Here is a 25,234-nt window from a genome sequence, read left to right as displayed (position 1 = left end):
GATGGTCAGGACTCTAAGCACCTTGCCTTCCAGGGAGGACCAACTGCAGAACACTACGATCAGTGTCCCTAGAGTTGTACAACAAGGCAGCCCTGGCTGTCACCTTGTCACCAAGATCTCAAAGCTTCACAAACTGATACTGGTCTCACTGTAAAATGCGCCTACTCCTCAACTCACTTTAATTCTCAGCTAATTCTCAACACTCCATCCCCCACTCTATTCTGAACCCAGGGTCTGTACTCTATCAATGCATTTACATGTCTTCTCTAAGAACCTAAGACTTAGGAGAGCAGGAACCCTGCCTGCCTTACTCTCCAAGGTATCCCAGCACTGAACAGAGCACAAGACCATTCCAAAATGCACCCTGGAAATCCATGACACAGACCAAGAGCTCCTACACAATGAGTACAGGGCTAAGTCCCTCACCTAAGTTTAAGTCCCTAAGCCAAGTTAGGCCTCTTTACCCACATCACACATCACTCCCAGAGAAAGGCTTGACCTGGCCCTGGAGTGTTTCTGGACTCCACAGTTGGATCTGAATGGAAGAAGCACTCTCTCCTGAGCTCAGTGCTTGGACTTGGTCCTAGGACACATCTCTCTGGAGTGGAGGGCTTTTCTGCAAGTGCTGAACAAGTTGGATAAAAACCACCTCCAATGTTCTTGTTCAACATCCAATGAAGACTGGATTCATCAGGGAAACATCAGTGATACATGTGTGTTTACAAACATGCTCAGAGAGGGAAAGAATGAGCATCCTAAGTTAGAAGGCAATGACTACGTGTTTTAAAGAATTAGTTAAGAAAAGGAGGACGGTGCTTCAGGTACAGGTGCAAGGTTCCCAAATTAAACAGAGGCCAAACTGGACAGTATGGTGCATGCCTGGTAATTTCAGCATCCGCGGCAGAGAAAGGTGGAGCTCTGGGAGTTGAAGGCATCCTGTTGTACATGGTGAAACCCTTCTCCAAAGAAGAAAAACAGGAAAAAGAAAAGAAAGGAGGCTAGAGAAGGCTATTTGAAGAAATGCCTAAGGAGGGGAGGGAGTCAGGGGCGAGCCTATCTACAGGGCAGGCCCGTGGGAAGGCCTTGAGGCAGAAGAGTGCTGAGAACAGGGAGCAGGAGGAGGAAGGGCAAGAGCACCAGGAGAGGCGCCACAGTGGAGTGAGGGCTGGACCTGGAAGGCTACACATGGCCAACATGGCCAACGGCTTTTACCTGAGTACTCAACAGGAAGTCAGGGGATGGTTCTGAGCAGAGATGGTCCAGAGCCTGACTACATGACATTCTATCATATTGTCCCTGTAAAAGAACTAGTATAAAACCAACAGGCCCACATGGCCAATGCTTCTAGAAATCTAACTCTAAAGGCCTTTCTCTGTTTAAAAATCCCTGGTTACAAGAACGAAAAATTTTCAAACTGGAGCCAGCAGGGTGGGAATCCAGTGTCTGCAACCTGACCTTGGAAATGCCAGAGCAGGAAGGAGACTGAATTTGGGCACACCACTATGTCACCTGCCAGTTTTCACTCAGTGTTTTCCCCTCTATCCAGCCAAACTTTCGTAGGTGCTTAGAGGCCTCTCTATAACCAGCAGAAAGTGGAGTCAGCCAGCTGGGCAGAGGCCTGAAGGCTGAGGCAGACTGCGTTCTCCAGCAGGCTTTCCTCTCACAGCTGTGGCCCGAGCTTCCGACCTTACACTGGACAGCCCGCGGTAAGAGGCAGGGCTCCTAGCATGAAAGTCTGTTCTGGAAATCACAAACAGCTCTTTGACTTGAGTGGTCTTGCCGAGGCCAGGCTGATTCTAAGACCAGGTACTGCCGGTCCTAAACAACAGGAGAGGGAGAGAAGGACCACACAGGGTCACACCGAAGGCCTGGAGCTCAGTGTGCTCCACCTTCTAGGAAGCTGCTATGAACCCAAGTCCTCACTGCCAAACGGCCAACTGGCCTAGCCTCAAATGTAGGATGACCACATTTCTAAGCTTCTGATTCCTTTTCCACAGCCAAGGCAAGAACTCTATAAGAGGAGACAGTCAGGCACCATGAGGACCTAAGTTGTAGCAAGTCCACCTCCCTACAGTGACACTTCAGCCAAAAGATAGGCAGTGAGGAGCAGGACCGGGTGTGTTGTTCATTATCACAAACCCAGCCCTCCAACGATGTCCCAGGACCTACGCTGGGTGGAAACCCGTTGGGTCTGCCTACCCAACACCTGGTAGACCTGTGTCAGAACGGGCAGTGGGTCATCCTTTCTTCTAAGCCCAAACACCAAGTATTGCATTTTTCTATGTACTATACAAAGTCTCACAAAACTGGCCTAAAATGTAGTCCATTTATTTCAGCAACCAGAGGAACTTACCATGGGCATCTGTGCCCATGTCTGTGAGCATCTCAGCATTTTTACTCATGTCTGAATATTTTGTGTATTTCAGGTATAAGGACCCTGAGAGACAGCTCAGCAGTTAAGAGCACTTGCTGCTCTTACAGAGGACCAGAGTTCAGCCTCCAGTGCCCACAACAGGCACTCACAACAACCTATAACTCCACCTCCCTCTTCTGGCCTCTGTGGACACACACACACACACACACATGCGCACATACATACATGAGACACACATATTTATAAATTTTTAATTTAAAGATAGGTTCTTGCTGGTTACAAATTTGTAGTCTTTGCTTCTCTACTTCCCAAGTGCTGAGATTACAGTACATGCCACCATGTCCAGCCTAATAATGACCTTTTTAAGAGAAAAATGATAAATCAACATATCAAGACTGCTGCATGAAAGTATGTTTATGTTTTTATTTAAAGATTCTAGGAGCCAGAAGACCATGCTTGTAATATTAGTACCCAGGAGGCTGATGCAAGAGGATTACTAAAGGCCAAGGACTGCCTGGGTGTATTAACCAAGGTTCTCTAGGAGAACAGGACCAAGAGAATGAATGAATCTATGTAAGTATGTATATGTGTGTGTATGTATGTATGGGATCTATCAGAATGACTTTACTAGGTATAGTTCAGCTAGTCTAACAATGGCTGTCTACCAACAAAGTCCAAGAATCTAGAGTTGTTTGGTCCAAGAGGCAAGATATCTCAGCTGGTCTTCAGTACACAACAGAATCCTAAAGAAGTGGGTTTTAGGGAACCACTGGAGACTTGGCTTAGCACTTCGGAGCACTGCTGCTCTTCCAGAAATCCTGGGTCCAATTTCCAGCATCCACATGACAGCTCAACAGCTATGTGTAACCTCAGTTCCAGGGGACCCCACACCCTCACATAGACATATATGCAGGCAAAACATCAATGTACACACACAAAATAAATTGTTTTTAAAGCAAGGAAAACAAAACATCAAAAAAGAAGAAGCAGGCACTAATGCCAGTGAAGGAATAAACTCGAAAGTGAGAACAGCCTCCTCCTTCCATGTCCTTTACATAGGCTGCCAGCAGGTATGGCCCAGGTTAAGGTGGGTCTTCCCACCTCAAAGATCCAGATTAAAGATAGCTGTTCCCACTTTAAGTGATTTAATCAGGAAAAGCCCTCACAGGTATGCCCGGTGCTTGGGTTTGAGTTAATTTCAGATGTAGTCACCTTGACAACCAAGAATAGCCATCACACCAGATATGTAACTAAGCTTATCTTTTAAAAAAAGGAAATAATAATAAAAGTCAGGCACGGTAGCTTAAATCTTTAACACCATCTGGAGATCAAGGACAGCCATGGTTTCAGAGTAAGCTGAAGTCAGCCTGGGCTACATAAGAGCTTGTTTCAAAAAATAAATTTATATAAGTATAAAACTGAGCTAAAATTTTAAAAGATGTCAGTACTAGCTGAGAAGTGGGCACCAACACAGCTAATACATGTATGTGCTCTCCAGTACTCTGCACCAAGAGCCAGAGGGAAAAGATGAATGGAGCCAAGCTGACATGGCAATGGGCGGAGGCAGAGACAACTGAGTGTTAAATGTGTTTTCAGACTCTAGAAGACAGAGACAACAGGGTTCGCCAAGTGGCAGGAAAAGCCTTGGAAGACGTTAGATCCCTGTGAGGGACACAGAACTGGGCAGCAGTCACTGCCCACTGTTCACAGGGTCAGAATCAAGGATCACAAACAACAGGTACAAGGATTATGAGTCCTCCCTCCCTGCTTTAATTTCCAGCTGTGAGAAAATGACTTATTTTCTTCATACATGAAAGAAGCTGGACAACAATGGGTAGAATAGGAAAAAGTCAGGCCAGGAAAGTTGTAGATTTTGTCTGGTTTGTGATGGTTCAACTAAGGCAGGGAGAGTCTAAGATCATGTTGGGGCCTCACAGTCCAGTCATTCTCAGCAAGGGCAAAGTTATGCCCAATAGGACCTGCGGGGTAAAGTTTGTCAACCAGTTTTTGTACAGTCTGCACAGAGGACACAACTCAGTGCACCTTGGGATTGAGGCTGCATGTCCCAGAGTCAACTATCTTTTGTTGCTTTTTCTCTATCGATGAAGAAAATAAAGCATAGAATTCATGAGCCAGCTCCAGCTCCCACAGAGACCTGAGGCTTCAAAGATGGGCTTCTTCCCAGCAATCACACAGGAGAGCTCACTCACTGAGTAGCCTCAGAAAGGACCAAAGCAGAGCTGGAGCTCATGCAGCAGACTGATTACCTAGCGTGAAAAAAGCTCTACATTTGCTCCCAGCAGATCATGAGCCAAGTTGTTGTGGCACTTGAGAAGTAGAGGTCCAACAACCAAGAGTTCATGGTCATTGTTGGTCACAGAGAGTTTAAGGTCAGTTTAGGATACATAAGACCCTGTATCAAAAACAAGACAAAACAAAAACCCAAAAGGAAAATAGGACTCAATCCTGAATTCAGGAAGTGAGAGAGGAAGAAGGCCAACAACAAAAGCAAAGGTACAGGTGGCGATGAGATGGCCAACTCCACAACTCATTAGAGAACTGCAATTAAAACAGTTAGCCACCATCCCACATCTACTCAGTGGCTAAAAACAACACTGAATATCAGTAAGGACATGAAGCAGGAACCCTCCCTTCACTGCTGGATGGGATGCAAAATGATACAGTCACTTTGGAAGACAGTTTGACAGTTTTTCACAAAGCTTAACGAACTTTTACCATCCAGTCCCTCAAACAAAATGAAACCCTATTTTTTATTCACACAAAAACCTACCTAAAAAACAGTGTTCATATCAGCTTCATTCAAAAGTCACCAAAACCTAAAAACAAGATGTCCTTAAGATATAGAAACTACGCCGGGTAGTGGTTGCGCACACCTTTAATCCCAGCACTTGGGAGGCAGAGGAAGGCAGATATCTGTGAGTTGAAGCCAGCCTGGTCTACAGAGCTAGTTTCAGAAGAGCTAGGACTGTTACACAGAGAAAGCCTGTCTCAAAAAACAAAAACAAAAAGAAAGCAACTACAAAACTGGGCCACCTTTCACTCCAATGCTACGGAGCCAGAGCTTCTCAGTGAGACCCTATTGTACTCCACCCCGAAGGAAAAAAGGAAGGTAGATGGATAGATGGATAGTTATATAGGCAGGCAGGCAGACAGATTGACTAGATCAGTGAGGAGGCTCAGCATTTGACAAAGGCACCTGCTCAAAACTGGTGGTCCAAGTTCAATCTCCAGAAGACCCAAGTTTAGTTCCAAAACTGGATGTCTGAGTTTTCTATCACTGTGATAAACACCGTGACCAAAGGAACTTACGATGTCCTTCAGCTCACAGTCCACCATGAAGGGAAGTCAGGGCAGGAACGCAAGCAAGCAGAGGTCAGGAAGGAACTCTAATGGCTTGCTCTTCCTGGCTTGTTCAGTTTTCTCTCCTCTCTCTCTCTCTCTCTCTCTCTCTTGGATTTTTGAGATAGGGTTTTTCTGTGTAACCGTGACTGGGCTGGAACTCACGCCAGACCTTAATTGAGAAAACACCTCCATCAGACTGGCCTATATGAAAGGCTATGTGCTTTTCTTGATTTAATTATTGATGTGGGTGGGCTCAGCCCATTTTGGGCAGTTCCACCCCTGATCAGGTGGTCCTGGATGATATAAGAAAGCAGACTAACTCTGGGTAGTGGTGGCGCACACCTTTAACGCTAGCACTTGAGAGGCAGAGACAGATCTCTGAGTTCAAGGCCAGCCTAGTCTACAGAGTGAGTTCCAGGACAGCCAGGACTACAAAGACAAACCCTGTTTTGAAAAACCAATAGGAAAAAGAAAAGAAAAGAAAAGAAAAGAAGCCTCTGAACGTGGTGCACAACTTTATTTTGGTGGTATCTCCTGATGGTGCTGGACAGGTGATGGTGTCTACAGGCAACAGATGCAGAGCCACTCTGCCTCTGCTCATCACTTAAAAAACAGAGCCAATGTCACTTTGTAACATGGAGCCAACCACAGAAATGCTCAGCTTCAAAGTACTGCTTCCTCAGTATGGAGTAATTAGGTTGAGGGCACAGCTTCCCATTTTGTTATCCAGCCTCTAAGCCAGTGGTTCTCAGCCCTTCTACTGCTGCGACCCTTTAATACAGTTCCTCATGTTGTGGGGACCCCAACCATAAAGTTATTTTTGTTGCTACTTCATAACTATAATTTTGCTACTGTTATGAATCGCAATGTAAATATTTGATACACAGGATATCTGATATGTGACCACTGTAAAAGGGTTGTTTGACCCCCAAAGAGGTCGTGACCCACAGATGGAGAACCACTACCCTAATCACTTAACAAACCAGGATTCTGAATATGCTCTTTGCTACCCAGAAACTTCCTCATCCATGGGGTCTCTATGAGAACAGTCCGGTGAGACAGGAGCTAAGCTCCCCCTTGGGCAGTTAAGGGCAGGGAACATAACCTAATTTTTTATTACTATAATTGCATGTGTGTGTGTGCATGCGCGTGTGTGCGTGTGAGTGTGTGTGTGTGCATGTGTGAGCATGTGTAGGTCGGAAGAGGATTTCACAGAGTCAGTTCTCCCCTTTCACATTTACATGGGTTCCAAGGCTCAAACTCAGGTTACCAGAAGGTTGTGTGGTAAACCATTGGGAGTCATATTAGATGGTTGTGTTGAAAGTCACTAGAGGTGGATACTGGAAAATGAACTTGGGTCTTCTGCAAGCGAAGTACATTCTCTTAACCACTGAACCATCTCTTCAGCCCCCAATGTTATGAACTTAGCATTTTTATTTTGTGTATTTATGTATTTATGTGAATGTATGCCCCGAGTGTGTAGGTGGACATGGAGGCCAGAAGAGGGTGTTAGATCCCCTGGAGCTAGAGTTGTGGGCAGTTGTGAGCTGCCTAATGTGAATGCTAGGAACCAAGCTCAGGTTTTCTAGAAAAGCAGCAAGTGCTCTTAGCTGCTGAGCCTCCTCTCCAGGTCCTAATGCTGTGAATTTTAAAGAGGGGTCAATATCGCTTTGCTGGTGTACGTGCTGCACAACCTAGTCCTCTGGATCCGAGAGGCAGGCCAGCATGCTGCAGGGCTCAGGTCAGAGGACCAAGATCACTCTAGTCATATCTCAGAACTGCAGATCAGAACTGAGAAGCCCGATGCAGAAGATGCAGTGTACAGGGTATATATACAGTGTATACATCAAAGGCAGGATGCAGGAAGGAATTTTAGAGTCAAGGGTCAGAGCTAGCATTTGATCAAGGAAGGTGCTGGCAGACTCAGACAACACAGGAAGTATGAAGGCAGGTATTCTTTACTATGTTAAGACAGGTTTAGGACAGCACTGCACAAACATGGTATGGAGGCGGAAGCTGAAACTTGGTAAAGTGCTAGCAGCATGTACACGAAGCATTGGGTTGATCCCTGCATCCCATAAACTGGGTGTGCTTCTGGTAACAGCTATAATCCCAGCACCTGGGAGGTGGAAGCAAGAGGATTAGGCATTCTTGATCATCCTGATATATAAGGTTTTTTGAAGTTTTTTGTTGCTTGCTTGTCTGTTTTTTATTTGTTCGAGACAGGGTTTCTCTCTGTAGCCCTGGGTGTCCTGGAACTCACTGTGTAGAACAGGCTGACTTTGAACTCAGATTTGCCTGCCTGTTTCTGCCTCCTGAGTGCTGGGGTTAAAGGCACATATCAACACCACCCAACTAGGTATAAAGCTCCAAGGCCAACCTGGACTACATGAGATCCTATCTCAGAAAAAAATATACAGATGTTGATAGATAAGCTGGGGAGATGGCTCAGTGGGTAAGGGGCTCGCTATGCAATGAAAACCTGAGCACATAGGTCGTATTATCACCCATGTAAAAGTTGAGCCCAGTGGTACAGGATTATAGACCCAGTGGGGATGAGGGCAGCAACAGGTGGATTCTGAGGGCCTAATAGCCAGCCAGTGTAGCCGAAATAGCAAACTCCAGGTTTAGTGGATGTCCTGGCTAGCTTTTATGTCAACTCGACACAAGCTATAGTCATCTGAGAGGAGGGAACTTCAATCGAGAAAATGCCTCCATAAGATCTGGGGATAGGCAAGCCTATGGGGCATTTTCTTAATTAGTGATTGATCTAGGAGGGTTCAGCCCAGTATGGGTGGGACCAGCCCTGGGCTGGGAATCTTGGCTCCTATAAGAAAACTGCTGAGCAAGGTGTAAGGGGCAAGCTAAGCCAGTAAGCAGCACCCTCCATGGCTTCTGCATTAGCTCCTGCCCTGCTTGAGTTCCGGTCCCTTTGATGAACTGTGATGTGGGAGTATTAGAAAATAAACCCTTTCCTCCCCAAGATGCTTTTGGCCATGTGTTTCACCACAGCAATAGTTACCCTGAGTAAGACACAGTGAGAGATCCTGCCTCAAAGAAGTAAATCAGAGGGCTGGAGAGATGGTTAAGAGCATTGCCTGCTCTTCCAAAGATCCTGAGTTCAATTCCCGGCAACCACATGGTGGCTCACAAGATCTGGTGTCCTCTTCTGGCCTTCAGGCATACATGCAGAAAGAATATTGTATACATAATAAATAAATAAATATTTTTAAAAAGTATGGATTAAAAAAAAGAAGAAAAACAGAGAGTGACAGAAGATAGCTAAAGTCAAGCTTGCTCCATGAGCAAACAGGCAAGTGCAGACACACTCTCCACATAGACACATGCACACACACACACGTGCACTCTTTCACATACACAACACCACAATGTTGTTCTGGTGGACAGGGAAAACAGAATTCTCAGCATTGACAACTTCAGCCTGGAGCCTGGGTTTCTAGGGAGCCTGCCTGACGGCATACGCAAAGCCCTGGGTCTGATACCCAACAACACTGCAATTACAGACTAAAGGTCTATGGATCTGCTGGTTAAGGTGCTTGATGTCAATCAAGCCTGACCACCTGAGTTTGGTCCTGGGGACCCACATGGTAAAGAGAGAACAAATTGTCCTCTAGTCTCTACGCATGCACCCCACCTACAATTAAATGTAATGATCTGTACCCCCATTCAGCCCAAGTCAAATGGCCTCCCACTCTTCCCAGGTGGTCTGTTGCGGGAGGTCCTCCCACTCCTCCAGCCTATCGCCGCTGAGATACCAGCCCCTTGGGGCGTGGTCTCTCTCCCTTTAAAAAAGCGGCCACTTCCCTCTCCTCTCTCTCTTCACTTCCTGCTCCGCCGGTGACTTGACTTCCTTTCTGGTTACGCAGAGGGCTGAAAGTGATCTGTAAGTTTTTTCCCCTTTAAATAAATATCACCCTATTAATCATAATCCCAAATTGGCATTGTTTGTGACTTACGCCTTCATTTGGCGCCCAACGTTTGGTTTTAGAACCTCTCCCGGCTCGCAGCCGCGAGTTCGGCTTGGCGGCCGGAAGTTCGGCTTGGCGGCCGCAAGTTCGGCTTGGCGGGCGCTTGTTCAGCTTGGCGGGAGCCCTTGCTTCCTCAGCCGCTGCCTGTGGATTTAAACTCCACAGGCCCACGTAGTCTCTGCCCGCCTGGTTTGCTCTTTTCTGAGTCGTTTTTAAATCCCCCTTGCAAGCACAGCTCTTAAGTGGCACGAACCAGAGCACGCGGTTGCTGAAAGCTGCAACCCCTCAGGGTGACTCTGTCACGTGGAGGCATAAGCGGCTTCCAGGTTGCTCTTCTCTACCCCTGGATTCTGGTTTCTGGTTCCATCTCTGGAATTGATTTAATTACATTTACTTTGTTGAGCAACTTACATTTTCCAGTTTTTAACAAATACTAGGCGGACTCTGAAACAGGACCGTGTTTTCGTCGAGACTTGGCAACAGCGCCACCTGCTGGATAATAGGTAATATGGCAGTTCCCGTTTCCAACGCGAATTTTACTGTTCTGGTTACCAATACAATGGGTTATATCATGCAAGGTTTATATGACTATGGGGATAACTTAATTTACTGGTTACTAGGTTTTAGTATTCTTTTGCATATTCTATCATTTAGGAAGATCATGGCACTCCTAAGAACCATACAATCTTTACTAGAAACTCATGCAGGTCAGGAGATTAAGGATTCAAAAGAGACAATAATAAAAAGACTTGAAATGATTGAAGAAATGATTGGAGCTGGTGAACAGAGTAATAAGGCACAAGGACAGGATACAATGCCAACACCAGCTATTAGAACTGGCTTACCAAAGGTTTTAGCAGCATACCCTATACTTAATTCTGACAAAGCGTCAACTTCTAAAGGCTCAAAGGGAGTCAGAGAAGCTAGATGGACGCCAATAGCAATGAATGATCTAAAAGAAATTAAGCAAGCTATTGTTAATTTTGGCTTGCACTCTGCATACGTAAAGGAAATGATAAGGACTTGGGCTTCTAATGCTAGAGCTACCCCCCATGATTTCCATCAGTTAGTGTCTGCAGTTTTAGATAATGGACCTTCCTTGATGTTTGGAATTTATTTTAGAGAAGAATCCAAACATATGGAACAGCAAGGAAGAGCAAAAGGTATTGAGGTTTCCCAAGACCAAATTCTTGGTGCAGGAGAATATGCTGATCCACAGGTCCAAGCTCTTTATGATGATGAAGTACTGTGTCTATGTCACCAAGCAGCTTTAAATGCTTGGAATAGGATACAAGATCCAGCAAAAAGGGTTGAATCATATACCAGAATTAGGCAGGGACAGAGAGAACCCTTTATTGACTTTTTGCAAAGATTAATTAAGGCTCTGGACATAGGGGTAACAGACCCAGAAGCTAGACGAATACTTCTTGAATCTCTAGCTTTTGAGAATGCAAACATAGAATGCAAAAAGATAATTGGGCCTTTAAAGTCTAGATCAGCACCTATGGATGAATGGATTCAGCATACGATGAATGTTGAGACGTTTAGCTATAACGATGAATCTTGGGTAGGAGAAGCGATTTCCACAGCAATGAGGAGACATCAAACTGCCAGGTGTTTTAATTGTGGTAAATTAGGACATCTGAAAAGGGATTGCAGGCACAGAATTTCTAGGAATATTATCTCCTCTGGGAATGACAAAGATAGGAGACCTAGGCCTTCAGGTATATGTAGGAGATGCGGTAAAGGCCGACATTGGTCCAATGAATGCAGGTCAACAACAGACAAACAAGGCAACCCGATACCGTCGGGAAACTCCTTGAGGGGCCTCTCGCAGGCCCCCAAGCCAACAGTGGCCCAGTCATTCCCAGTCACAGTGGAGAACGTGCCTCACCAAGAAAATTAAAAGCTCCAATTTCTGCTGTAAAAAGTAATACTGGTCTAAATGATGAAATCCATGTGGAGGATGAGTCAAAAAACCCAGTTGGACAAAGTAAACGTATATTTTGGCAGACTTCTATTAATGATCAAAGACCAAAGCTAAGAGTCTGTATAAATGGCACTTTTATTGAAGGCTTATTAGACACAGGTGCGGATGTAAGTATCATTACCCCAGAATCTTGGCATCCGAATTGGCCTCTTCAAGAGGTTGATGTTCAGTTCCTGGGAATTGGAACCCTATCTCGTGTAAAACAAAGCACAAGATGGGTTGAATGCATAGGGCCCGAAGGGCAAATAGGAAGACTAAGGCCATATATAGCCAATATTGCCATAAATTTATGGGGCCGTGACCTGCTACAGCAATGGAATACCCAGATTAACATTCCTGTAGTTCCAGGAACTCATAATTCTGGGAAGTATATGATGAGGTATTATGGAAAAAGGTCACTAGCCATTCAGGCTGTACAAGAACATACAGCAAATACCAAACCTTTAGAGGTACCAACAGCCCTACCTTTAAAATGGCTAACTGAGAAGCCAATATGGATCAAACAGTGGCCTCTAGCTGAAGATAAACTACAGGCATTGGAACAGCTGGTGCAGGAGCAACTAGATGCTCACCACATTGAAGAATCAACCAGCCCTTGGAATTCTCCTGTGTTTGTTGTAAAAAAGAAATCTGGTAAATGGAGAATGGTGACAGATCTAAGAGCTGTCAACAAAGTAATTCAACCTATGGGCCCACTACAGTCTGGAATTCCTTTGCCTTCTCTGTTACCAAAAGGATGGCCTCTTATAGTTATTGATTTGAAAGATTGTTTTTTCACTATACCGTTACAAGAAAAGGATAGAGAAAAATTTGCCTTCACAGTGCCTACTTATAATAATTCTCAGCCTAATAAGAGATATCAGTGGACTGTCCTCCCACAGGGTATGCTCAATAGTCCTACACTGTGCCAATATTTTGTAAGTAAGCCATTGGAAATAATTCGTAAACAATTCCCCAAGTCCATCATTTATCATTACATGGATGACATCTTGTTATCTGATTCAAATAAAGATACTTTAGAAAGGATGTTTGAAGAAGTAAAGAAAGTCTTGCCTAGGTGGGGATTACAAATTGCCCCTGAAAAGATTCAAAGAGGAAACTCTATTAATTACCTAGGTTACAGAATAGGGTTAGAGAAAATTAAAACGCAAAAGGCACAAATTAGGAGAGACCGCTTAAAGACTCTTAATGACTTCCAAAGATTGTTAGGAGACATTTCCAGTCTACGACCAGCTGTTGGGATAACACCTGATCTAGTAGTTCATTTAAACAAAACCTTAGATGGTGATAAAGATTTGAATAGTCCAAGAGAACTGACAGCTGAAGCAGAAAAGGAACTGACAATGATTGAGGAAAAATTACAGGAGGCACATGTGGATAGGGTGAACCCAAATCTTAGCTGCATCCTAGTCATATTGCCTTCCAGAATTTCTCCTACAGGGATTCTAATGCAGAGGGAAGATATTATTTTAGAGTGGATATTTATACCTAATAAACCAAGTAAAAAATTAAAAACTTATGTGGAAAAAGTCTCTGAATTAATTATAAAAGGTAAGCTGAGACTTCGTCAACTAGCAGGTATAGACCCAGCAGAAATTATAGTGCCTTTTACTACAGAAGAAATAAAAAAGTTATGGGAAGACAATGAACCGTGGCAAAGAGCTTGTGCTAATTTTTTGGGAGAAATTAATAGCAACTATCCCAAAAGTGGTAGACTTAACCTCATAAAAAGAACTTCTTGGATTCTTCCTAGAATTGTACGTGATGCTCCAATAACTGGAGCCCGTACGTTCTATACTGATGCAAATAAATCAGGGAAAGCAGGTTACAAGTCAGATGAATTGAGTAAGGTGGAACAAAGCCCTTATAATTCTGTCCAGAAGGCAGAATTATATGCCATTCTTATGGTGCTAAGGGATTTTAAAGAACCTCTTAATATAGTTACAGATTCACAATATGCAGAAAGAGTTATCTTGCATATTGAAACCGCTGAATTTATACCAGATGACACAGAGTTGACTTCATTGTTTATCCAGGTACAAGACATAATCAGGAACAGGCTTTGTCCGATGTACATAACACACATCCGTTCCCATACAGGTCTGCCTGGTCCTCTAGCCCAAGGCAATGCTGAGATTGATCAATTATTGATTGGAAGTGTGTTGCAGGCCTCAGAATTTCATAAGAAGCATCATGTCAATAGTAAAGGCCTAAAGAAAGAATTTTCCATTACTTGGCAACAAGCTAAGGACATTATAAAGAGATGTCCTACTTGTTCTTTCTATAATCAAACACCATTGCCTGCAGGGAGTAACCCAAAGGGCACTAAGAGAAATGAAATCTGGCAGATGGATGTGTTCCACTTTATGGAATTTGGTAAATTAAAATATGTACACCACACCATAGACACGTATTCAGGTTTTCAATGGGCTACTGCCCTGAGCTCAGAAAAGGCTGATTCAGTAATCACACATTTATTGGAAGTTATGGCCATCATGGGTATACCTGCACAAATAAAGACAGACAATGGTCCAGCATATGTATCTAAGAAAATGAAACGCTTTTTTGATTATTATAATATAAAACACATTACAGGTATACCAAATAATCCTACAGGTCAGGCAGTTATAGAAAGATCAAATCGTACTATAAAGGATATGCTGAACAAACAGAAAGGGACCGAAAATACCCCCAGAAATAGATTACATAATGCTTTATTAACCTTGAATTTCCTTAACGCTAATGAGAAAGGAACGACAGCAGCAGAAAGACATTGGATAATGGAAAAGTCTGCTGAACTAAATCAACCGATTTATTTCAAAGATGTGCTGACCTCTCAGTGGAAGCCAGGAGATGTGCTACGTTGGGGAAGGGGTTTTGCTCTTGTTTCCACAGGAGAAGAAAAATTGTGGATACCATCAAAATTAATAAAGTTTCGATTTGAAGAAGAGAAACCTCTTGGAAAGGAGAAATGACAACTCATCCACAATGATTATATTCATACAGGTGGTAAGAAAAACATATAGAATGGGGGCAGGGTTCTGTTCTTATCTCCACAGGAAAACACTCATCTTTGAGAAATTCAAGGGACCCTGGATGTTTGGATACTGACAGATGGAAAAATACCTGCCCGATAGGAAATATCAAGAAAACTGAATGGGCTGTGTAAGTAATATTAAACCATATTTCTAAATTTATAAAGCTGGTTTTGAAGTTGGACTCTGGCTCAGTCCCTCTCCAATTCCAAGCCTGTTAGTAAGAGAAAAACCCAGAGTTTCTGGAGTTTCTGTCTCATGTCAAGAGCCATGATGTGGGACAGAAAGAAATATGAGTTTAGAAAACATCTTTGCTTTTCTTCATATCTATCATACTTTTCATTGAATATATCTATCATGTCTTTCATTGAATATATATATATGTCTATATGATTAATGCTTAAGTTTTTCATAATGAACAATGAGTTTTTCCTGAAGTGACATTTGAAGTTTCCAGGAAGAAGATGGGGCCCCATAACAACAACTCCACCTGGTTGATATGACGTCATGATACTGATAGCGCTACAACAAGACCTGCTTTGGGTACCAGCTGCACAAGACAGTTCCAACTTGGTTAGCTGAAATGGTGCACATCTTATACAACATTTTGGCCAGACCTGCACAAAATACTCAGAGACTATTGGCAATATTAAAAGACTTGATCTTGAAATTTAACCATCATTTTACTTTCACAGGATCCCCCAGAAAGAACGTCGCCCCCATGACAGCTGGAAGTAATTCTAGAGGACGACGTCCCCTCTCCCAGTAAAGTTTGCCCTTGGGTTTAGGGACATCATTTAGGGGTTGATTATAATTAGTATACGATTGAGGGTTGGGGGAGGAATTTTATAAGCTCAGGGATCATTTTGAAAAAAAAAAAAAAAAGAGGGATGATGGGATAATAGATTTGTAATTGTGAGTTACTGTTTTTAGACAAATATATTGGTATAGATTCTTGTATATTGATACAAAGTTAAATTATATTGACTATTGTATGCATGCATGTTTCTACCTTGTTTAAAACATTTTTATGTATTGACATATATTGTATTGTATATATTTACCATATTGCTGTGTACATTTCTACCTCTGATTAAGATACTTATATAATGTTTGTGTATTGATATATATTTACCTACTGCAATGTATATTTGTACATTGTTTATATTTGGAGGTCATTGTCCTCATTTGTTTCACAGTCGTTTATTGTCTTAGTCTTTAAGTTAGATAGATATTGAGAATTATATAGACTAATAGTCATCTAAGTTTGTCATTTATAATTAGACTAATCAGGTTCTTTAGATATATAGAGATTATACTCAGTATAGATAGATAATCTTCAACTTCTTCAAAGAGCTGTAGAAAATGGCCTTTAATCTAACTCAGAGTTTTGTGGTAGTGAGACACAATTGCTCCTGGCAACACCACTCTATTCCCGAGAGAATGTTGAGCACCAAAGACACTCCACCTGGAGCATTTCTTTTTGGCAGAACTGGCCTTGGGGCAAAGAAATGCCCATACCTCAACCACTGACAAAGATACAGAGCATGCATCAATGGATAAAACAGGGCTGTCTTATCCTGCCAAGACAGGGTAAGATAGTTTTGAAAGTTGCTTGCCTTTGAAAATGGTGTGTCAGTTATGTTAGGCCTTAGCCAAAGTTGGTTGCTTCAACGCTGCTAATGTGACTTTGGGTGATTGCCTAGGTAGCTAGTTGTCTCTGTGATTTGTTGCATGTTTTGGAAGTTGTTTTACTGAACTTCCTAATTACCCAGGTAACATTATTTCCCTTCTCAGATCTTTGATGGGGTTGAAGACTATATAAATGTAGTTACTTTCTCTCATGACTTGGCCAAGTTATCTATTATACAAGACCTAAGCTAGTTAGAATAGCATATTTGTACTTATTGTATATAATTTCATAGTAGGTTTAGAACTCTCTTATTTAAACAGAAGGGGGAGGTGTTGCGGGAGGTCCTCCCACTCCTCCAGCCTATCGCCGCTGAGATACCAGCCCCTTGGGGCGTGGTCTCTCTCCCTTTAAAAAAGCGGCCACTTCCCTCTCCTCTCTCTCTTCACTTCCTGCTCCGCCGGTGACTTGACTTCCTTCCTGGTTACGCAGAGGGCTGAAAGTGATCTGTAAGTTTTTTCCCCTTTAAATAAATATCACCCTATTAATCATAATCCCAAATTGGCATTGTTTGTGACTTACGCCTTCAGTGGTCTGAATCCCTAGCCTTAGTAGCAATCGTCCCAATTTCACAGTCACCCTGAAACCAAACATCTCTGAGACTTCCAAGTGGCCTGCCCTCTACTGAGCCCACAAAGCTCTTCCTCCAGTTTGTTGAACTCATCTGGGCTATCCTGGGGACCAGGCCATTCTGGGGACTGTCATCCGCAGGTGGTCTTGTGAGGCACTCCAGGGAGGCAAGGCCAAGACATGCACACACACAGCAAATGCAGGGCTTCTGGAGACCCCAGCAGATAACGGGACATGCTTCAGGGCTTCCACAAGGCAAGCTCTGAGAAAGAAAAGCTAACCTTTCTCACCTGCGGTGACTGAGGACAAGTGGACAAGTTAATCTGTGCCCAGCATTCAGTAAATAACTCACGTGGTGAGGAGTCCAGTGAAGAGCACAAAGAAGAAGTCTGTCTACCACCTCAGTCAAGGCAGCCACAGGAAGCCTGCCAGCCGCAGCCACAGCCCTCAGGTGAGGCCACAACAGTCTCAAACCCACCTGGACATGCCATGTCTGTCAACCAGCCAGCTTTGTGGGGCACAGCCTACCTCTCCCATGGTGATGACGCGTGGCCCTAACCATAGGGCCACAAATCTGGGTCAATTCACACGAAGAGTCTTTGGAGCCAGTCCAGGACATACATCTAGCAGATGACTGCCCCACAGGCTCTCGCTGGGAAGTCTGCCTTCGTTCATGAACACACTCTCCAGCTGGCCACCCTTAGGCCTGGAACTTTTATCTAGCGAGGGTTTCTGGAGGTCCCAGGAACCACCAGAAATCCTCAGAGAAAGGCACTGATGTTACGGCTTTCACAGCCCTGCAAATCTCCCCACTCTATCCATAGCCGCCTGTCCACAAAGGAGCCGGCCAGAGCTGCAGGCTTAACAAGTGCAGATACCTGACACTTCCCAAGTGTGGGGGCTGGGAAGGGCAGTCTCTTCTACTGAAGGCATTGTGGGTAGTCTCCCACTTTCTAGAAAACCCTCCTGCTGCTCCAACTAGGATCAATGTCATCTTTCAACTTCAGAAACAGCCTCTTCAAAATCTTTAGGGCTGGAGTGTGACTCATTTGGTACTGTCTCTCTAGCATGCACAAAGCTTGGGGTTCCAGCCCAGCACCACATAAACCTGGCTGTGGTAGCACATGGCTGTAACTCTAGAAGTGGGGTGGGGCAAGCAGGAGGATCAGAAATTCAAGGTCATCCTCAGCAGCACACCAAATCTAAAGCAAGGACCTGAGACCCTATTTCAAAAATCCAAGGACTAGACAGACGGCTCAGCCAGTTAAGAGTATTGGCTGTTCTTCCAGGAGATACAAAACACCCAGACATAGAATAAAAAAAATTACCAGGCAATGGTGGCAAGCACCTTTAATCCCAGCACTTGGGAGGCAGAGGCAGGTGGATCTCTGTGAGTTCAAGACCAGCCAAGGATACACACGGAGAAAGAACAAACAAACATCCCCCAAACCCATTGATACACTCACTCACAGGAAGGGGAATGAAACTGTGGCTAACCAGGGGCCCAAGGGAGAGTGGAAGAGCAGCATGGGAGAAGCTGATCAAGCAACTAAAGGGACGAAGTTCAAGAAACACGGGAGCAACTGCACAATGGGTACCGTGCACAGCAGGAGTGTACTGCACTTTTCAGGAAGCTAAAAAAAGGACTTGGAATTTTTAAAAAACTTATTTTGTTTTATTTGCATTGGTGTTTTGCCTGCATGTATGTCTGTGTGAGGGTGTCAGATCTTGATGTTACAGCTGCCATGTGGGTGCTGGGGATTAAACCTGGGTTCTCTGGAAGAGCAGTCGGTGCTCTTAACCACTGAGCCATCTCTCCAGCCCCTGATTTGAAATGTTTTAACCATTAAAAAATTATATAACATATGAAATGAAGTTGTTTAAACACTACATAATTGATATATGTGTCAAAATACCATGTGATCTCATGACATCATTTTTATGTTTTTAGACTCTTAATGTGTAGGTCAGTGATAGGGTGTCCACCCAGCATGGGGTGAGAGGACTGAGGACAATCCTCAGCATCCAAATAGCAATATACAGGTGTGCGTGTGTGTGTGTGTGTGTGTGTGTGTGTGTGTGTGTGTGTGCATGCACACGTCCATGAGGTGTGCACATGTGTGGAGACTCCAGGATGACGCTAGGAGTCTTCCTTCATTGCTCTCCATTTTATATTTTGAGACAGGGTCTCTCACTGAGCCCAGAGCTCACCACACAGTAAGACTAACTAGCCAGTGAGCTCCAGGCAATCCTGTCTCCACCTGCCCAATACGAAGATTACAGGTGTGCACCACTGTGCCCAGCATTTTTGTTGGTGCTGGGGAACCAAATTTAGCCCCTCATGCTTGTATGGCAAGCAATTTTGGTGCAAACAATTGTTCTCATCCTGTTCCCTCTAGTGAACATGGGTGGAAATGGCCATGCCAGTCACTTGTTCTCCACCTTAGGGTTACCAAACAGGACTCCCCTGAGCAAGAGGAAATGCCTCAACAAGCTCTGTGGAAAAAAGAGAAAGGCTGCTAGGAGAGACACAGTAGGAACAGAGAGAAAGCGGGACGACACCATGGCCAAGAACAGACTTTGGTGCCACCAGATATGGCTTTTACTTCACCAACTGCATAGCAAACACCTCTGAATTTCTGTGTCTGTACTTCACCTCATGGTGAGGAGGGGACCTGGGGCTCAGTGGTTAAGAGTGCTTGCTGCTCTCTCAGAAGAGCCCAGTTCAGTTCCCACCATCTGGTGTAGGAGAACCTTCTATGTGTTGCTTTCATTGGCTAATAAAGAAACTACTCTGGGCCTGTTGATAGGGCAGAACTTAGGTAGGCAGGGAAGACAGAACTGAATGCTGGGAGAAAGAAGGATGGAGTCAGAGAGACGCTATGGAGCCACCACCAGAGTCAGACACACTGAATCTTTGCCGGTAAGCCACTGCCACGTGGCAACATACAGATTAATAGAAATGGATTAAATTTCTATTAATCAAGATGTGAGAGTTAGCCAATAAGAGGCTAGAGCTAATGGGCCAAGCAGTGATTTAATTAATACAATTTCTGTGTGGTTATTTTGGGGCTAAGCTAGCTGGGCCCTCTTCCTACAACCATCCATATCAGATGGCTCACAATTGCCTGTAATGCCAGCTCAAAGGGATCCAACTCCCTCTCCTAGCCTCCATGGGCACCTGCGCACACATGTGCCCACACACACACACACATCAATAATAATAATAATAAAAAGAAATCTTTTTTATTTTATTTATTTATTTTTTTTTTGAAAGATGGTCTCTTTACATAGCCCTGGCTGTCCTGAAACTCATTATGTAGAACAGGCTGGCTGGCCTCTTGAGTGCTGGGATTAAAGATGTATGCCACTTCTTAATTAGTTACTAACCTGGGAAGGTCCAGCCCTTAGGGGGTGGTACTGCCCTGTTCTGGTGGAGCTGGGTGCTACCATGAGGAGCAAGCATTCTGCCATGGACTCTGCATCAGTTCCTGTCTCCAGGTTCCTGCCTGGTGTTGATTCTCACTCTAGCTTCCCTCAATAGACTGTGATTCAGGATATGTAAACTAAATAAACCCTCTCCTCCCCAAGCTGTTTTTGGTCACGGTGTTTCGCCCCATGGTAACCCTAACTAAGCCTGTGTACGAGGATGAATGTGCCGTGTGCCATGCCAAGAGTATGGAGCTCAGAGGACAGCTGTGAGTCGGTTCTCTCCCTCCACCTTCACATGGGTTCCAGGTCGGGAAGACTCAGGTTATCAGCAGGCTCGGCAGCTGGTGCCTTTACTTACTGAACCATCTCACTGCACTCTCTGAAGGTTGTTAAGAGCACTTCTTTCTCTTCCAGAGAAACTGAATTAGGTTCCCAGCACCCACCTGTAACTCTAGCTCAAGAGGCTATAGGTCAGCCTTGACTACTGTAAGTCCTAGGACAGCCTGAGATACAGATTAAGATCCTGTCTCCCCAAACCTGTGTGTGTGTGTGTTACTCCCTCATATACATATTTTTGTATTATTTTAGCTCCACTATAAATACTGTTAAACAGGGTCCCCAAGGCTGGAGAGATGGCTCAGTTGTTAAAAATACTGGCTGCTCTTCCAAAGGACACAGGTTCAATTCCTAGCACCCACATGGCAGCTCACAACTGTAACTCCAGTTCTAGGGGCTCCTACACCCTCACAAAAATATACATGCAAAAACACCAATGTACATAAAAATAAACAAACCAAGCAAAACAAAACAAAAAACAGGGCTTGCACTCAGGCAAGATTAAGTCTATTCCCATTTTGAAGGCTGTGAAGACAGGCACAGACACTACCTGCCATGTGCTGGAGAAGAGGGAAGGCCTGGCTGCTGAGCCTAACAAAAGGCAGAGAAAGCTAGCCTGGCCTGTGGGCAAGGAGTTGGAATGGGACAGTGCTGTAATTTAAGAGTTCAAACTCTGGACTCAATCTAAATCAAACTCCAGTTTTTTTATAACTTAGATGTGGGGCTTGAGCAATTCAGTTTCCTCATTCGTAAACCAGCAATAACAAGAGACTCTAGTAACAGGGAGGCCTCCCCCCGGCGTTCTTTCTGGGTAGTGGGGACTTAGTGTAGGCAGCTGGAAAGTCGTAAGGCTCCACTGTCCTGACTGCAGAGACCGACTCTGGAGACGGGGTTGTGTTAATGAAGACGATCATACCCCCATCTGCTGTACTCCTAAATATCTCATGTCGCTCTGTTAAATACTTTCACATGGTGAGTTCCAGGCATGTCGGAGCTACATAGTAAGAACTTGTCTCAAAAAAACCCAGACTATAGACTATTTGAACCGAAGATGAAGCTCCATGATGCAGCACTTGGCTACTATGCCTGAGGACCCGGGTTTGATCCTGAAGGAGTCTGACTGAGGACTCAGACTATCAACATCTAAATCCTGGCTCCAAATCAATCACCCAATCATTTAATCGATCCTGGCCCTCACACTGCTGAGAAATGATATTAAGTCACAGAAGCTCTTCATGTTTCTATTCCCTCACCCTAAGTGGGGCACATGTTATCATCTACCAGCTTCACAGTTTCAGGCTGAAAACTAAACTCATTAGTGACACATGTACAGAATAACTAAAAGAGTAGCCGGTGTATAATCAGTGATTTAAAAAATGTTATTAGGGGGGCTGGAGAGATGGCTCAGAGGTTAAGAGCACTGTCTGCTCTTCCAAAGGTCCTGAGTTCAATTTCCAGCAACCACATAGTGGCTCACAACCATCTGTAATGGGGTCTGGTGCCTTCTTCTGGCCTTTAGGCATACACACAGACAGAATATTGAATGCATAATAAATAAATTTAAATAATTTTAAAAAAAGAAAAAAAATGTTATTAGCTTTTATAATTATTCTAATTGTGATTTTGGAAGATTAAATACTAAGTTAACTACATTTTGCTTGATATCATAATATGTTTTGGAATTAAAACATATATTAGGTGATTATAAAAAGAAATCAAGGAGAAGAGTAAGAAAAATTTTTAATTATTCTATTATTTGGTGTGTGGGTATTCTGGCTGCACGTATGTCTATGCACCAGTTATGTGTCTATTGCCTGCAGGGGCCAGAGGACGACACTAATTCTGCTAGAAATGGAGTTATAGACAACTGTAAGCTGCCATGTGGGTGCTGGGAATTGAACCTGGGTCCTCTAGAAGAGCAGTCAATGCTCTTAACCACTTGAGCCACAGATGAGTCATCTCTCCAAGCTCAAAAAGGGTAAGATTTTAAAAGACAGATGGCAGAGAACAGAAGCAGATCAGTGCTAACAATGAAGTAGACAGGGCAGACAAGAAGAATGCAAGTTTGGCCGCACACATCTGCAAACCCTGTCACTCAGGAGGCTGACATGGGAGGATAAAGAGGTTCAAGACCAACCTAAGCAATTCTACAAGCAGCCCTTCAACCGCCAGTTCAAGCCCAGCTTGAACTACATAGCAAGCACAAGCAGAAGGCAGAAGTAGAGAGAGGACACTGAAAAGTGTCACCCTCACAAAACCAACATCATCACACATGTCCAATAAAACCTCAGAAACAGGCTTAGGGTCAAGGAAAGACAGCGGCATATACTCACTCATGAACTCTGCTGTCACCATAGAGATCGCTCAGGCCAAAGCTGATGTAGTGCCAGTGCTCAGGGATGTTGGCAGAAGGACTCCCCATATTCCTGTACATGCTAACATAATCCAACGGGTCTGGACCACCCAACCTGCAAAAGACAAAACACACGGTGTCAATTTAAACCTAGAAACCAGAAAATATCAAGTAAGAGGCTCTGCTCTACAAACCCGAAATCTCCATCCTAGAGGGACCTAAAACAAAAGATAACTAAAGCAGGGCAAAAATCTCTAGCAATGAGCCAAGGAAAAGCATCCGAGGCTATGTGATCCCACATGGTCAAGAAACTCCCTCCTCTTCCCTCCAACAGACAGGGCCTCTTTTAGAAATGAAGCAGACTTGCTGGCTGCACATTTTGCTGACTCCAAATGGAGTCTTCTATGGTGCCTGACACCATGCCAGGCTTCAAGAGATGCATCAATGGCTTCTGTTGAATGACCATCCAGAGTATGACCAATGGACATCATTCCTGCAGTACAGGTTTCATTCTATACCTGTCTCTTAGACAGCTAGTTCCTGAAAGTCTATATTGTGCCTTCTAGTATTGTTTCTTCTGAATACACACAAAGCCTCTGGCCTGCACAGACCCCAGCCTGAACACCACAGATCAAAACGTAGTCACTGCAAGTTACCAAGTCCAAGCATCAGCTAGCCCAGCTCTGCACCGAGCACTGCACCACGACCCAGACTGAACCCTGTCAGCACCTGCATTCTAAAGAGGGTCCCAGAAGGAATCTGTCTCAGAGGGAGAGCTGGGACAGTTCACAACTCGAAGCTCCTAAGAATCACACTAAGTCTCCCCATAAACCCAACAGAGAAGCAGTTGAGGAAGAGATTCAGTCATTACCTCACTGGAGATTTAACTCAATAAAAGTTCTTTTAGCAATTAGTGCCTAGGCAAAAGAAAGCAGACAACAGACAAGAGGGCTTTCCTTCAGAATGGACAGGAAAACAGACTTGAGAAGCACACTAAATGGAAACCATCAGCAGAAGAGAGCGTGCACTGAGCCCATGAACCCCACAGTTGAGCTGCCTCACCCGGATCGCTCCACAGACTGTAGACGCCTTTCCTGGCCTGGGACATGGACAGAAGTGAATGTTGCAAGTGGGCTAAACTACTGAGGGAATGCTAACAACCAAATAAAAGACATGGTACAGGAGATCCCAGCAAGTGTGCCAAGACTACGCAATTCAAACCCTATCTTAAAACCAGTAAGTCTAGTTTCATCTTCTTTGCCAGGATGTTATTAGCCTTTGCAGAAATCTTTATTCTCTGGGGAAAAAAACTAAGTTACTTATAGAATTCATAAGAAAGAAAGTCACTCCAAATAGCTTAACTCTCACCTGAGTGAGTTAGGTAAGGGGACAAGTCTCTATGTCTGCTTTTTGTTTGTTTTCTTTTCTTTTAATTTTTTTTTTTCGAGACAGGGTTTCTCTGTGTAGCCCTAGTTGTCCTAGAACTCACTCTGTAGATCAGGCTGGTCTCAAACTCACAAAGACCTCTGCCTCCCAAGTGTAGGAATTAATGGCATGTGCTCCACCACCTGGCCTCTGTCTGTCTTTAACTGTGATTTCACCAAATCATTTGACTTAAAGCCATAATCAGTTGAATTTAAAAACATTTTGGGGAAGAATAGAGGACCCCATTATGGCTGCAGAATCCTAAAAAAGACAGGCTCCATATTCCCTCCAACTTCCTACTGGAAATCCCAAGAGTCTTTGCTGCAGCCTAGGTCCATCCAGCAACAAGCAGTGAACTGTTGGCTGCCCTGCTCCACCTGCCAGCACGCTGTAGCTCCTTCAGACAGACTCCCAGGAGAGGTCACATCAAATAGGGGCCACAAGAGGAGTCAGGGAACCTGGCGGTGGTGGCGCACACCCTTAATCCCAGCACTTGGGAGGCAGAATCAGGCAGATGTTTTTGAGTTTGAGGCCAGCCTGGTCTACAGAGTTCCAAAACAGCCAGGGCTACACAGAGAAATCTTGTCTTGAAAAACAAAAATACCAGCACTCGGGAGGCAGAGACAGGAGGATCTCTGTGAGTTCGAGGCCAGCCTGGTCTACAAGAACTAGTTCCA

At 44.2% G+C, this 25,234-nt stretch overlaps 1 protein-coding gene across 2 annotated transcripts in view; it reads right to left on the bottom strand.

Moving 5' to 3' along the window:
• The window catches only part of Sufu (SUFU negative regulator of hedgehog signaling), a 104,178-nt gene that overhangs the window by 75,324 nt on the left and 3,620 nt on the right, over positions 1 to 25,234 (bottom strand). For both annotated transcript variants that reach the window (XM_075974281.1, XM_075974282.1), the window contains exon 2: positions 23,113 to 23,247. In XM_075974281.1, the coding sequence (XP_075830396.1) occupies positions 23,113 to 23,247 (135 nt within the window). The remainder of the gene's footprint in view (positions 1 to 23,112; positions 23,248 to 25,234) is intronic.

Source organism: Microtus pennsylvanicus, chromosome 5 (genome assembly GCF_037038515.1).
Source record: "Microtus pennsylvanicus isolate mMicPen1 chromosome 5, mMicPen1.hap1, whole genome shotgun sequence".
In the NCBI taxonomy this organism is placed as follows: domain Eukaryota; kingdom Metazoa; phylum Chordata; class Mammalia; order Rodentia; family Cricetidae; genus Microtus; species Microtus pennsylvanicus.
The sequence above is the reverse complement of the archived record's forward strand: the minus strand, read 5'-3'. Positions and strand labels throughout refer to the sequence as shown.